Here is a 13972-nt window from a genome sequence, read left to right on the forward strand (position 1 = left end):
ATAAATTCGTTTTTTTTTTTTTTTGTATGTATTGATATTCATATTAAAAACCATCTTTTCTATCTATTTAAAAAGAAAATACAATTTTCTTATATATGGGTCATGGAATTGAATTCATCTGCAAAATATCTAGCTAATTTGCATATTCTTTTAAACATTCATTTTGATTAATTCCCTATTAGTTGCTTCGGTTTTCTTATGAGATGATCGTCTTTAGTTAACTATTACGTGTAATTATATTCATGCAGATATTCTACATGATTTATACTTGCATAATATTTTCGTAAAAACGTTACAGCAAACACAAAATTGTTTACATATATATTTATGTATATGTATATATTTTTGTTTAATCTATCAATCTATCTATCTCTCTGTCTATGTGTCTGTGTGTGTACATTTCCCTGCGCAATAACTCTGTCAATTTTCAGTCTACAGACTCGAAATTTGAAATACAGGGTACTGAGATTAGGGAAAATCGATGTGATTTGGTTTCGGCCAGAAATTTGGCGATTAAGGGGTCAAAGTTCAACGATTTGACCTTTGAAAACTTTACAAAACTCCCCCGAAAATTTTGGGTCTAAACATGCTAGTTTTTTTTTTTATATAAATGTATGATAAAAATCTATGATCAAATTTGTGGTAACTTTTTTGATAATAATTTGTGATGACAGCATGTGTTAAAAATATGCTATATAAAATATGCAATAAAATATGTGATAAAATTTGTTATGAAATGTGATATAAATATGTGATTAAATGTCGGTGATAAAAAAGACCGTGATAAAAATGTGCCATAAAATGTGATAAGTTTTTTTTTTATAAAAATGTATCATTAAATATATGATCAAAATTTGTGAGCAAAATGTATGATCAAAATGTGTGATTAACATTGTGATAAACATTTTCTTATAAAAGTTTTGGATAAAATGTATCATCAAGTTTGTGGTAAAAATATACAGGGTGGTCCACTTAAAAGTAGCCCCAAAATATAGTCGAGAGGAGGAACATTTTTTATTGTTTCAATTACCTGTAGTGTTATAAAAGATGCTGAAAGTGCTCCCCGATGACATCTATGGAGTTCTGGGCACGTTTAACAACGTTTGCAGCTACTGCCTGTAGATCTTCTCTGGTAATTCTCCTGATAGCATTGGTAATGTTCTCCTTTAGTTGGTCTAGATTGTGAAGATAATTCGCATAAACTTTTTGTTTTAAATTCTCCCCAAAATAAAAATCACATGATGACAAGTCCGGGGAACGTGGTAGCCATAACCCTTTGCTTATTGTTCTCTCTTCCGTAAACATGTCATGAACTCGTGTCAGTGATCTGTGAGACGTGTGGCATGTAGCGCCATCTCGTTGGAAAAAAGGAATTGCATTTTGTCTTGTGGTGTCAGTTGATCAGTAAGAGAAAGATTAGAGAGATCGGGCTACTTTTAAGTGGGTCACCCTGTATGCAATAACAATATTTCATAAAAACTCGTCATGTTGTAATTTTGACTCCCAGGCAATATCAAGTTTCCATGCTGGTTCCTCAAAAGTTAATCATTCAAAGAAGCAGAATATAGAGTGCATGAAACAAGCTTACCTCAGCGTATTGATTAACCGGCTCTTGTCTGGCAAGCTAAGGAATTCAAGAAGGAAAGCGGTTCTCTCTTTCACTTTAGCCCAAGACATTCCATGAAGAATTCCAAAATACAATAATGTCTCACTTATTGTAAATTCATTGTAAAGGGCAATTTCCTAACCAAAAGTTGAAGAAAAATAATGAAAGTTATAATAAAAGTTCAAATAAATATATGAATCCTATATCAGGGTTAATTGCAAACCGAATTTGAAATTAACAGAATACATTAATCCTGATAATGATTTTGCTCTGAACTAAAAGTGCTTGAATTGAGACAATAATCGGCCAGTAAACCGGTGCATACGAGTAGCAGCATATATATATATATATATATATATATATATATATATATATATATATATATATATATATATATACATATATATATATAAATATATATATATATATATATATATATATATATAAGAGAAAGAAAATTAAAACTAAGTTGAACTTTACAATCAAAATTTATTGTTCTACTGAATGCTCCAAAAAACAATTTACAAAGTCCTTATTCCACAGTGTTTCAAAGAATGCTATTCTTGTTATCCTTCTCATCAGAGGACATAAAGAAATCAGCAAATTATATTTGTAGCAATGCTAGAATTTGATAGTTAAGGCATTAAGATAAACCGCAATTTATTGATTTCTTTATGTCCTCTGATGAGAAGGATAATAAAAATAGCATTCTTTGAAACTCCACGGAATAAGGACTTCGTAAATTGTTTTTTGGAGTATTTAGTCGAACAATAAATTTTGATTGTAAAGTTCAAGTTACAGTTTTAATTTTCTTTCTCTAATAATAAGCTCTACTCTCTACTGCGTATTGAGCTTTTTTAATTCGGTTGGGATTACATTTTCTATATATAAATACTGTTATTTATATTAGTTTGAGGTGTACCATTGTGTATATCAGGTAAACACTACATCCCTTTGTTTTCATTAATATATATATATATAAATATATATATATATATATATATATATATATATATATATATATATATATATATATATATATATATATGGTGTCCCAATAAAATGTATACACTCTTTAAATGCCCATAAAACCAATATTTATTAAAGGAAAAAAAAGTTTCATACATCAAAATACTGTGAACAAATATAGAAACCAGTTAATTAACGAAGGGGTACAAATTATTGGCCATTGTGGTCCGTGAATAGCTGACAACGCTCACGGATTGAATCGAAAACGTTCTTTATCAGTTTAATTGGTATGTTGACACATCTTCTTTCAATGGTTGCTTTCAACTCATTCATTGTAGCTCGTTTTGTGGTGTGAACTCTGTATTTAACATGCCCCCCAACCCCGCCCCAAAAAAGAGAAAAATCCGGTGAGCATGGACAGTACTCAATACTTCGTCCTAACTACCTGTTTCGCAGGTGACTATCAAGATATGCTTTTACGTCATGATGATAGTAGGGAAGTGCTCCATCCTGCTGGAAGTGCCATTCTTTATTCCTAAACATCTCTTGGGAACGTGGTATAGCGTATTCATGTAGCAAGTTGAGATAATTTACAGAGTGTATACATTTTATTAGGACACCCTGCATATATATATATATATATATATATATATATATATATATATATATACATATATATATATATACATATATACATAATTTAAAGGAGATTAGAACAATAGTCTAAAGAGCTGAGTGTATTTTAATGTAACAGTGAAATTACTAGTTTAATTAAAATACAGGAAATAGAAAGTGCTCGTTGTAATTTAGATATATAATAAGCTCGATAGTTAAATGTCCTAGAGCTAATTCAATATTAAGTAATGTGATTTATAATTTAAAATTTAAAAATCAAATTTTAATTAAATTAAAAAATCCGTTTCATAAGAAGGAATAACAACAAAATCAATTATCTGCACGATCGTTTCGGAAAACAATGCTTTTTATTGTGGTATACATCAAGTTATGTAGAATAATTATATATAGTTTTTTGGTAAGCAAGGTCTCCTCATCAGCAAATTTTGGAGGGTTTTTATTGAATTTAAAAGACACCATAAATAAACCTAGCATTAAAAGTAAGGCAGATGAATCTTTTAATTTTTCTTTTTTTGAAATCAGGAACTGTGGTTAAAGTAGTCATTTAGATGTTTGCTATAGCTTTTTATCTTATTGAGGAGACCTTGCTTACCAAAAGACTATATATAATTATTCTACATAACTTGATGTATACCACAATAAAAAGCATTGTTTTCCGAAACGATCGTGCAGATAATTGATTTTGTTGTTATTCCTTCTTATGAAACGGATTTTTAATTTAATTAAAATTTGATTTTTAAATTTTAAATTATAAATCACAATACATATATACATACATATATATATACATATATATATACATATATATATACATATATATATACATATATATATACATAAATATATATATACATATATATATACATAAATATATATATACATATATATATACATATATATATACATATATATATACATAAATATATATATACATAAATATATATATACATATATATATACATATATATATACATATATATACATAAATATATATATACATATATATATATACATATATATACATATATATACATAAATATATATATACATATATATATACATAAATATATATATACATATATATATACATATATATATACATATATATATATATATACATATATATATATATACATATATATATATATATACTGCTACTAATCAGTACTATATATTGGGTACAATATAATAATCAATGGAGTATTGACTCTATAAATAAATAGAAATATAAAAATAAATATGAAATGTGCATGAATTAATATATTTTTAAGCGCATTTTACGATCTGGTCACACTGAGAGGGGCACTACAATATATATGCTGCAATATGATAATCAATACGAAATCTGCATGCATTAAAATATCATATTTAAGCATATTTTACAGCCAAGCAACGCCGGGCGCCCTCCTTTCTAGTATATATAAAATATATGCGCAGATCATGAGGTTATAATCATAAGATCACTCTCACCGTCTAGACATTTATATAAATGTTAATTTTAACTGTATTTCTTGCAGTTAACGTTGGCCGTGTGGTTTGTTCCTTGCTAATTGTGTCAGAGATGGCTTTGTGGCCGGGTTCGAATCTCCTGACCATCTGTAATCGTAATACCCTGTACTGATGATTCCCAAAATGATGAAACACTCGTGTCTGTAGGTATTAAAAATAATTATAGTAATAATTATGTCAGCCCCTTTAAGAACTTGGTTCTAATTGTTGAGCACTCTAAGTTGAAATTAAAGTCGGTCACTTAAAGCTCACACGTGCAAATAATGGAGTCAGAGATGGCTTTGTGGCCTGATTCGAATCTCCTGACCAGCTGTAATCATAACTCTGATGATTCCCAAAAGGATGAAACACTAGTGTCTGTATGTATTAAAAATTATATATATATATATATATATATATATATATATATATATATATAATTTTTTGATAATAGAAGATGGGTTACAAAATCCAACCCTTAAAACTCCTTTGATGTTCTGATGGGTTTTTACGATAGTATGATGCTTGTGATCTGATCTGGTTTTTCTTCTTATACTCCCTACAAACTACGTTCCCTAAACAAGAGTTCAACCTCTACCAGTACGACAGCCTATGTTGATAGGTTTAAAAAACAACTGATAGCTTCCTTAAAAGCTAGGATTCAAAATCACCACCGATACCAATCTCATTACCATTAACTTTTTTGATGCAATCCTAGACTTGAATAACCACTCGACTAGATCATACCATAAACCTGTTAAACAGCTCAGGTATATCAACACCCAATCCCCCCCCCCCGAATTAGTCTTTAAAAACAGTATACCCAATATAAGCAGGATAATCTCCCACCTTTCATTTGCCTATATAGCTATAAAAGTGAAATTGTCTCTCTGTGTGTGTACATTTCCCTACCAAACTACTTTGTTAATTTTCAGTCTGCAGACTCAAAATTTGACAAAAGGGGTATTGAGATTTCGGAAAATCTTTTTAATCAGTTTTCGAACAGAAATTTGGCTGTCAAAGGGTCAAAGTTCAACGACTTGACCTTTGAAAACTTTACCAAACTTCTCTGCCAATTTTGGGTCTAAACACTTGAAATTTTAGATGTAGGTTACTTGAACATGGATCAAACTTTTTAATTTGATTTGAGCCCAAAATTTGGGTCAAAGTTTTAAAACATTTGACCTCTGTGGTCTCTACCAAATTAGTCAGCCAATTTTTGTTCTAAACATTTGAAATTTTACATAAAGTGTATTCAGACATAGGGCAAGCTTTTTAATCAGTTTTTGGCCGAAAATTTGGCTGCCAATGGGTCAAAGTTAAAAAGATTTGACCTTTGCGATCTCTAGCAAACTATTCAGCCAATTTTGGGTTTAAACATTCGAAATTTTACATAAAGGGTATTCAAACATGCAGTTTTTGAACGAATATTTGGTTGCTAAGAGGTTAAAGTTGAAAGACTCTACCCAATTCCTCCGCCAATTTTGGGTCTAAACACTTGAAATTTTAGATGTGGTACCTGGACAGGAGTCAAACTTTTTAATATATATATATATATATATATATATATATATATATATATATATATGCACATAAAGTTATGAACAATACATAGGGCCCACGCAAAGCCGGTCTAAACTGCTAGTATTTATATATGCATATATTTGTTTAAAAAAATTTGCCTACCAAACTCCTCTTTAGTTTTTGGTCTAGAGACATGAAATTTAATATATAGGGTAATCGAACCCATGCAAAACTTTATATTTGAGTTTTAGCTGGGGAAAATCAGTGCAAAAGTGTGAAAAATAAAAAAATGGAATTTGCCACATGAAGGTCGTACGACAGCATTACGAATATGCATGCGTAACATAATAACTATTGGTTCATGTTTTAATTTATAGTCTTGCAGCAAACATGTCTTCATAGCTCAGGCATTAACGTCAAAGGAAAAAGTAAATCATAAGTGAACCGTTTTAGTTTTGATTCTTAGATGGCGCAGAAATAATTTTTTTTTTACTTTTTAATTCATTACTGTATATTGAGTCCAATATAATACAATCTATATATCTATAAAAGTGAATGTGTCTGTGTGTTTGTCTGTGTGTCTGCATACATTTCCCTACGCAATAACTCTGTCAATTTTTAGTGTACAGACTTGAAATTTGATATACAGGGTACTGAGATTTGGGAAAATCTTTGTAATCCGTTTTCGGCCAGGAATTTGGCTGTTAATGGGTCAAAGTTCAACGATTTGACCTTGGAGAACTCTACCAAACTCCTCCGACAATTTTGGGTCTAAACACTTGTAATTTTAGATACAGGTTCCTTGGACATGGATCTAACTTAATAACTTGATTTGAGCCAAAAACAATAAATGTTAAGGGGTCATAATAGGGGTCAAATTAAAAAAAATTTACCATTTTTTTGTTTTTTGTTGTTTTTTTTTTTTTGGCTCAGCATACACCTCCAAACACCCGGGCAACGCTGGGCACCCATGCTAGTAATAAATAAATACGAAATCTGCATTGATCAAAATATCACATTGAAGCGTATTTTACGATCGAGCAATGCCGGGCGTCCTGCAAGTATTATATATAATACTAGTAGTTCGTCTGGCATTGCTCGATTGTAAAATACGTATAAATATTATATTTTAATTGATGCAGAATTCTTATGTATTAGAAACAGAAATACTATAGGTATTTAACTTAACGTTAAATTCCTTTACAAAAAAAAATGAAGAAATAAAATAACAGAAAGAAACTGAGACATGTGCATGCGAGGATTAGGTTTAAATAGTTCACTTCTTGTAAGTAAAAAGAAAAAATATTCAAGCTGAGATCAAAACCAAAACCTAAAGACAGCGAATCAAGTACGATAACGATTAGGCCAGCTTGCCATAATCTTTAAAAAGTGTTTCCAAACCTACTTATTCTTAACATAAGTAATCTGTCATGTGGACGATTCGTGCATGTGCATTTGTGCAACAGTTGACAAACATAAAAATCAGATCACCCCCCCCATGTACCCAATTTTCAATTTTTACCCCTTAGCAGCCCTTTTTTTCCAGATGAAAACCGATTAAAAAGTTTTCCACATGTCTGAATATCCTATATACCAAATTTCAGGCTGTAGAGCTAAACTTTGTTGAGTATATAGGTTAAGAGTTGTTCTCACATGCACACACAAACACACGCACACACATTCTCATTTTTATAGATATATAGAGATATATTATGTCAATGGGCTCTAATGGTTGTTCCATCAAAACATTAATTTTCTTCAGAAATAAGTTCAATTTTAATTCAAACGTGCATCTGAAGACCATTGTGAATGATAACTATTCAGCAGAAAGTCGAATGGGTAAATACAGTTATGACTTATACGGCATAATCATGTTTGACACACCAGTTCCCGTCAGATCACCGAAGTTAAGCAACGATGAGCCTAGCCAGTACCAGACGGGTGACCGTTTGGGACTTCCAGGTGCTGTATATGCTCTCCGCTTATCTCAGCATTGTTTCCAATCATCTTGGACTTTTTGCTACTCGACCAAACTGTGCCGATTCAGGAAAGATGTGGTTGGGATTGTGCAACCCTTGCCTCACAATTACACGTGCAGCTGCCCCTACAGGGGGTATCCTTTGTCTTTTGAGACTGAATGGAGACATCGACAGTTATGTCTTGTGCTAAAACTAAAAGGCTAAATAAATATCAATGAAAATATAAATAAGAAAACGTTCAAAAATGTAATTGCCCAATAACGATCGTTCAACAAGATAAGAATTGTTTTATCGTTATTTCCATGGCAAGTGCTCGTCTGAGCTCTACTCTATGGTCCCCCCTGGCCTGACTTTCACAAAAAAACACTCGTCTGGCTGAAACATAATTTACCCCACTCTTTATCTGTGCCTAAATCTAAACGTAGATTCCATGAACAAAGCTTCTTTCTTAGAACTAAACCACATCGGAACTCTGTTCCATTTGTCTGCTTTCCAACTGACTACAACATGAACAAGTTCTTGATGAGCCATCCCCTTATGTAATCCAATTTACCAAATTTCCCCTATTAACGATTACTATTACATGTTCCCCTTCACCACTGTACACTCACTAACCCTTATCCTCGAGTAGCTTCCAGGCGTTGATAAGTGGTGACTCCTTTGTAAAAATAAAAAAATATGTGCCGAAAGGTTGGTAACATTTTTTTATATACATTGTATTTATATATATATATATGTATATATATATATATATAATTACTTTATTTACTCACATAAATTAATATATGAAAGTATAAATTTATGCGTAAACTTTAAGTATTTACTTCAACAGTGCTCAATACGTAGGTACAGCTACTTAGTAAGTTGTAAGATATATATGGCGATTAAGCTACACGGAATATTCTGCGTTTCATCCACTCTAGGATTCTTCAGGCTTATGCAAGAATTTTGTGGTTGTCTGGCGTTTTTATATACGCACCTTCTATTGAGTTTTTAGTTAGCCAATCAGCTTTCTAGTATCCACCACACCCTTCCTAATCAGCCAATGAGCAGGTACTTACAGGGCAAAGGCCCATTTGACCTCCGGTTGACCCGTTCCTTTGTGTTTGCTATTTAGCGTAGATATCTAGTGTCTTGACCTGTTTTAAATCTAGGTTAAGTTTTTTATGTTAGTTTATATACACACACACACACACACACACACACACACACACACAGATGTGTGATAATTTATGTATATGCATGTTTATTTATTTATTTATTTTATTTGTTTATTTTCTATTGTTATTGTTAGTTTTAAAATTATTTTGTATCTCTATCCTAGAGTAAATTTTATCCTGATTTTATCCTGTGAACACAGTTGTTCGCTATTTCTCTCCTACAGTTTAATAGATGTTGAGGTTCTTTAAAGTATAGGATAGCAAATTTTTCGTGAAGGCATAATCTACATGGATCGTCTAGGTCTCTACATGTGTTTGCTTGTCTTACTATTTTCCATTCGACTACCGGCGAACATCTGCTTTCCTTGAGTTCCCAGTATTTGCTTGCTAGTGTTGTTTTCATACAGTGTTTTTTATTATTGAATGTACTCCAATTTACCAAATTTCCACGACTAACGATTACTACGACATGTTACTCTTCCGGGCCTTGATAAGTGGTGACTACTTTGTAAAAAAAAAAAAAATCTGTGCCGAAAGGTTGGCAACATTTTTTTATATACATTGTATACATATATATTTTTTTTCTCAGTATTATTATTATGATGTGTCGTACTTGTTTTGATAATAACTTTAAGAACAACAAATATATAAATCGTTTGAGACCAACTTACCTGGGGCATATAGCCAACTTTACATCCGGGGACAGCATGACCTGGACTACCGGGTGGGGCACCCAAGCACATAACAGTCCCTCTATCCACTTTTAATTTGCCGACCACACATTTGAGGAGGGTAGTCTTGCCACAACCGCTGGGACCGAGTAGACCATAACTGTGTAAAAATAGCGACAAAAAACAATTTATTGTTTCAGAATATTTTAGATGAGGATTTGCATCATTTAGATCAATTTTTCTCAACCAGATTTCCATGGAATCCTGAGGTTACTTAAAAGCTTGCAAAGGGTTCCTTTAAGAGATACTGGTAGATAGACTGAGATTATTATACACTAGCAGTTCAGTCTGGCTTTGCTCGGGTCCTATGTATTGTTCATAACTTTATGTACATATGTATATATATATTAAAAAGTTTGACTCATGTCCAGGTAACCTACATTTTCAAGTGTTTAGACCCAAAATTGGCAGAGGAGTTTGGTAGAGTCTGCAAATGTCAACTCTTTCAACTTTGACCTGTAGGCAGCCATATTTTCGAAACTGATTAAAAAGCTTGCTATATGTCTAAATACCCTTTATGTAAAATTCCAAAATTAGCTGAATAGTTTGCTAGAGACTGCAAAGGTAAAATCTTGGCAGCCAAATTTTCGGCCAAAAACCTATTCAAAAGCTTGTCCTATGTCTGAATACACTTTATGTAAAATTTCAAATGTTTAGACCAAACATTGGCTGAGAAGTCAAATTTTTTTAACTTTGACCCCAATTTTGACCCCTTAACATTTATTGTTTTGGGCTCAAATCAAATTAAAAAGTTTGATCCATGTCCAAGTAACCTACATCTAAAATTTCAAGTTGTTAGACCTACAATTACCGGAGAAGTTTGGTAGAGTTGAACTTTGACCCTTTGACAGCCAAATTTCTGTCCAAAAACTGATTAAAAAGATTTTCCGAAATCTCAATACCCCTTATGTCAAATCTTGAGTCTGTAGACTGAAAATTAACAGAGTAATTTAGTAAGAAAATGTGCACACACACACACACACACACACACAGACAATTTCACTTTTATAGATATACTAGCAGTTCCGCCCGGCTTTGCTTGGACCCTATGTACTGTTCATAAGGTTATGTGCATATGTATATATTAATAAGTGTGAATATGTAAAGTAATGCCTTTCTGTATAATAGTCTTCCTTAACTACCATAGAGAAAAGATAAACAGACATTTTCACTATTATGGATATATAAATAGATAGATAGGTATATACATAGATAGACAGATTCGATGCAATACATAGTAATGATTTAAAAAGTATATAAAAAAAAGACTCATGCGCCAGCACCAAGAATCGAAACCAAAACGTTCACCTCACGATTTATTTTGCCTCTGCCGTTAATGACATGTTTACTGCAAGGCTAAAAATTAAAACATGAACCAATAGCTACTACGTTATGTGTTCGTAATGGCGGCATTTGACTTTCACCTGGCAATTTTTTTTTTTTTAAAATTTTCACACTTTTGCACTGATTTTTCCGGGTTAAAACCGGTTTTCACGTGAATTCAAATACCTTATATATGAAGTTTCATGTCTGTAGACCAAAAACTCTATGAGGAGTATGGTAGGCAAAATTTGTTAAACAAAAATATATACGTATACATATATATATGGAAACAATTTGTGTTTACTATAAACTTTTTATGCAAATATTATGCAAGTATAAATCATGTAGAATATCTGCATGAATATAATTAAACGTAATAGTTAACTTAGGATGATCATCCCATAAGAAAACCGAAAAAACTAATAGGGAATTAATTAAAATGAATGTTTAAAAGAATATGCAAATTAGCTAGATCTTTTGCTAGTGAATGCAATTCCACGACTCATATATAAGAAAATTGTATTTTCTTTTTAAATAATAAGAAAAGATGGTTTTTAATATGAATATCAATACACACCAAAGAAAAACGAATTTATAGGAGTATAGAAGATTAGCATTTCAGCCTGGCGTTGCCCGAGTGTTTGGATGTGTATGTTGAGCAAAAAAAAAAAAAAAAAAACAGTGGGAGTAGGAAGGCAGGCTCGAACCCGTACCACAAAGGAGAAAAAGAACGGGGGGAAAAACCTGACGTCTTTGCTGTTACGACCACCGCCAAACCGGAAGTGACTTGTGTTTAAATTAAGGCTTGACAATCGAAAAGAGAGGATGAATTCCAAAAATATCGGCGAAAAAGCAACCCCCCCCTCCTGTTGAAAACTGCTAAGTTGAAGGGGAAGATATTAATGTTTTTAGCCAATTTTTCAATATTTGTCATCTGAAAGGTCGAACTTCAAAACGATACTGATCTTGGTAAAATCCGTTGCCTCTGTCGAAAGTTTTAGGCAGATAGGCAAACATACATACATACATATATTTATACATTGGTAATCAAAAATTTTCGACCCAAACCGATTAAAAAGCTTGCCCTGTCTCTGAATATCCTTTATGTAAAATTTCAAATGTTTAGACCAGAAATTGTCTGAGTAATTTGGTAGAGACCGCAGAGGTCAATTTGTTTTTAACTTTAACCCTTATTATGACCTCTTAACATTTATTGTTTTGGGCTCAAATCAAGTTATTAAGTTAGATTCATGTCCAAGGAACCTATATCTAAAATTTCAAGTGTTTAGACCCAAATTGTCGGAGGAGTTTGGTAGAGTTCTCAAAGATCAAATCGTTGAACTTTGACCCCTTAACAGCCAAATTTCTGACCGAAAATGGATTACAAAGATTTTCCCAAATCTCAGTATCCTGTATATCATATTTCACGTCTATAGACTGAAAATTGACAGAGTTATTGCGTTGGAAAATGTACGCAGACACACAGACAGACACACTGACACGTTCACTTTTACATATATACTAGCATATCAACCCGGCGTTTCCCGGGTGTTTTTCAGGTGTATGTTTAGCAAAAGCGGTTAATTTTTTTAAACTTTGACCCCTATTATGACCCCCTTCACATTTATGGTTTTGGGCTCAAATCAAGTTATTAAGTTAGATCCATGTCCAAGGAACATATATCTAAAATTTCAATTGTTTAGACCCAAAATTGTCAGAGAAGTTTGGTAGAGTTCTCAAAGGTCAAATTGTTGAATTTTTTCCCCTTAACAGCCAAATTTCTGGCCGAAAATTGATTGCAAAGATTTTCCCAAATCTCACTACCCTGTATATCGAATTTTGAGTCTGTAGACTGAAAATTGACAGAGTTATTGCGTAGGGAAATGTACATAGACAGACAGACACAAGACACACACACACACACACACACAAACACTTTCACTTTATATATATCTATATATATATATATATATATATATATATAATAGACTCTTCTATCAGTTTCAACATATGAGGTTCTGCCACAACAAGTAAGTGAAATGTAACTCTCCAACACCTGCAGCACTCATGCAGCCTCAGACCATGCCATTCCCACCATCATACTTGACTCTAGGCATGACACACTTATCTTTGTACTCCTCACCTGGTCACCGCTACACATGCTTGAAGCCGTCACAACCGAACAACTTAATCTTCATGTCATCAGACCATAGGACATGGTTCCAGTAATCCATGTGCTTTGTTGACATGTCTTCAGCAAACTGCTTGCGAACTTTCTTGTGTATCATCTTCAGAAGAGGCTTCCTTTTGGGGTGACAGTCATACACACCAATTAGATGTAGAGTGCGGCGTATGGTCTGAGCACTAACAGCCTGACCTTTCACCTCTTCAATCACTGCAGCAATGCTGACAGCACTCTTATGCCGATCTTTCACAGAAAGCATTTGAATGTGATGCTCAGCACATGTGCTCAGCACCTTTCGACGACCTACCCTAGGCCTGTTCTTTTAAAACACTGGATGATCTCAGCTACTGTGCTGTAGCTCAGTTTTATGG

General features: G+C 32.5%; 1 protein-coding gene and 1 pseudogene across 3 annotated transcripts in view; one reads left to right on the forward strand and one right to left on the reverse strand.

Moving 5' to 3' along the window:
* The window catches only part of LOC145243476 (ABC transporter G family member 20-like), a 120060-nt gene that overhangs the window by 90260 nt on the left and 15828 nt on the right, over positions 1-13972 (reverse strand). For all 3 annotated transcript variants that reach the window (XM_080106414.1, XM_080106415.1, XM_080106413.1), the window contains exons 3-4: positions 10034-10193; positions 1589-1743 (exon numbers count right to left, since the gene is read on the reverse strand). In XM_080106414.1, coding sequence (XP_079962540.1) covers positions 1589-1743; positions 10034-10193 — 315 coding nt within the window. The remainder of the gene's footprint in view (positions 1-1588; positions 1744-10033; positions 10194-13972) is intronic.
* On the forward strand, positions 8080-8197 carry LOC145244002 (5S ribosomal RNA; annotated as a pseudogene).

This window comes from Euprymna scolopes, chromosome 22, assembly GCF_053919585.1.
Source record: "Euprymna scolopes isolate OS-2025 chromosome 22, ASM5391958v1, whole genome shotgun sequence".
Lineage (NCBI taxonomy): Eukaryota > Metazoa > Mollusca > Cephalopoda > Sepiida > Sepiolidae > Euprymna > Euprymna scolopes.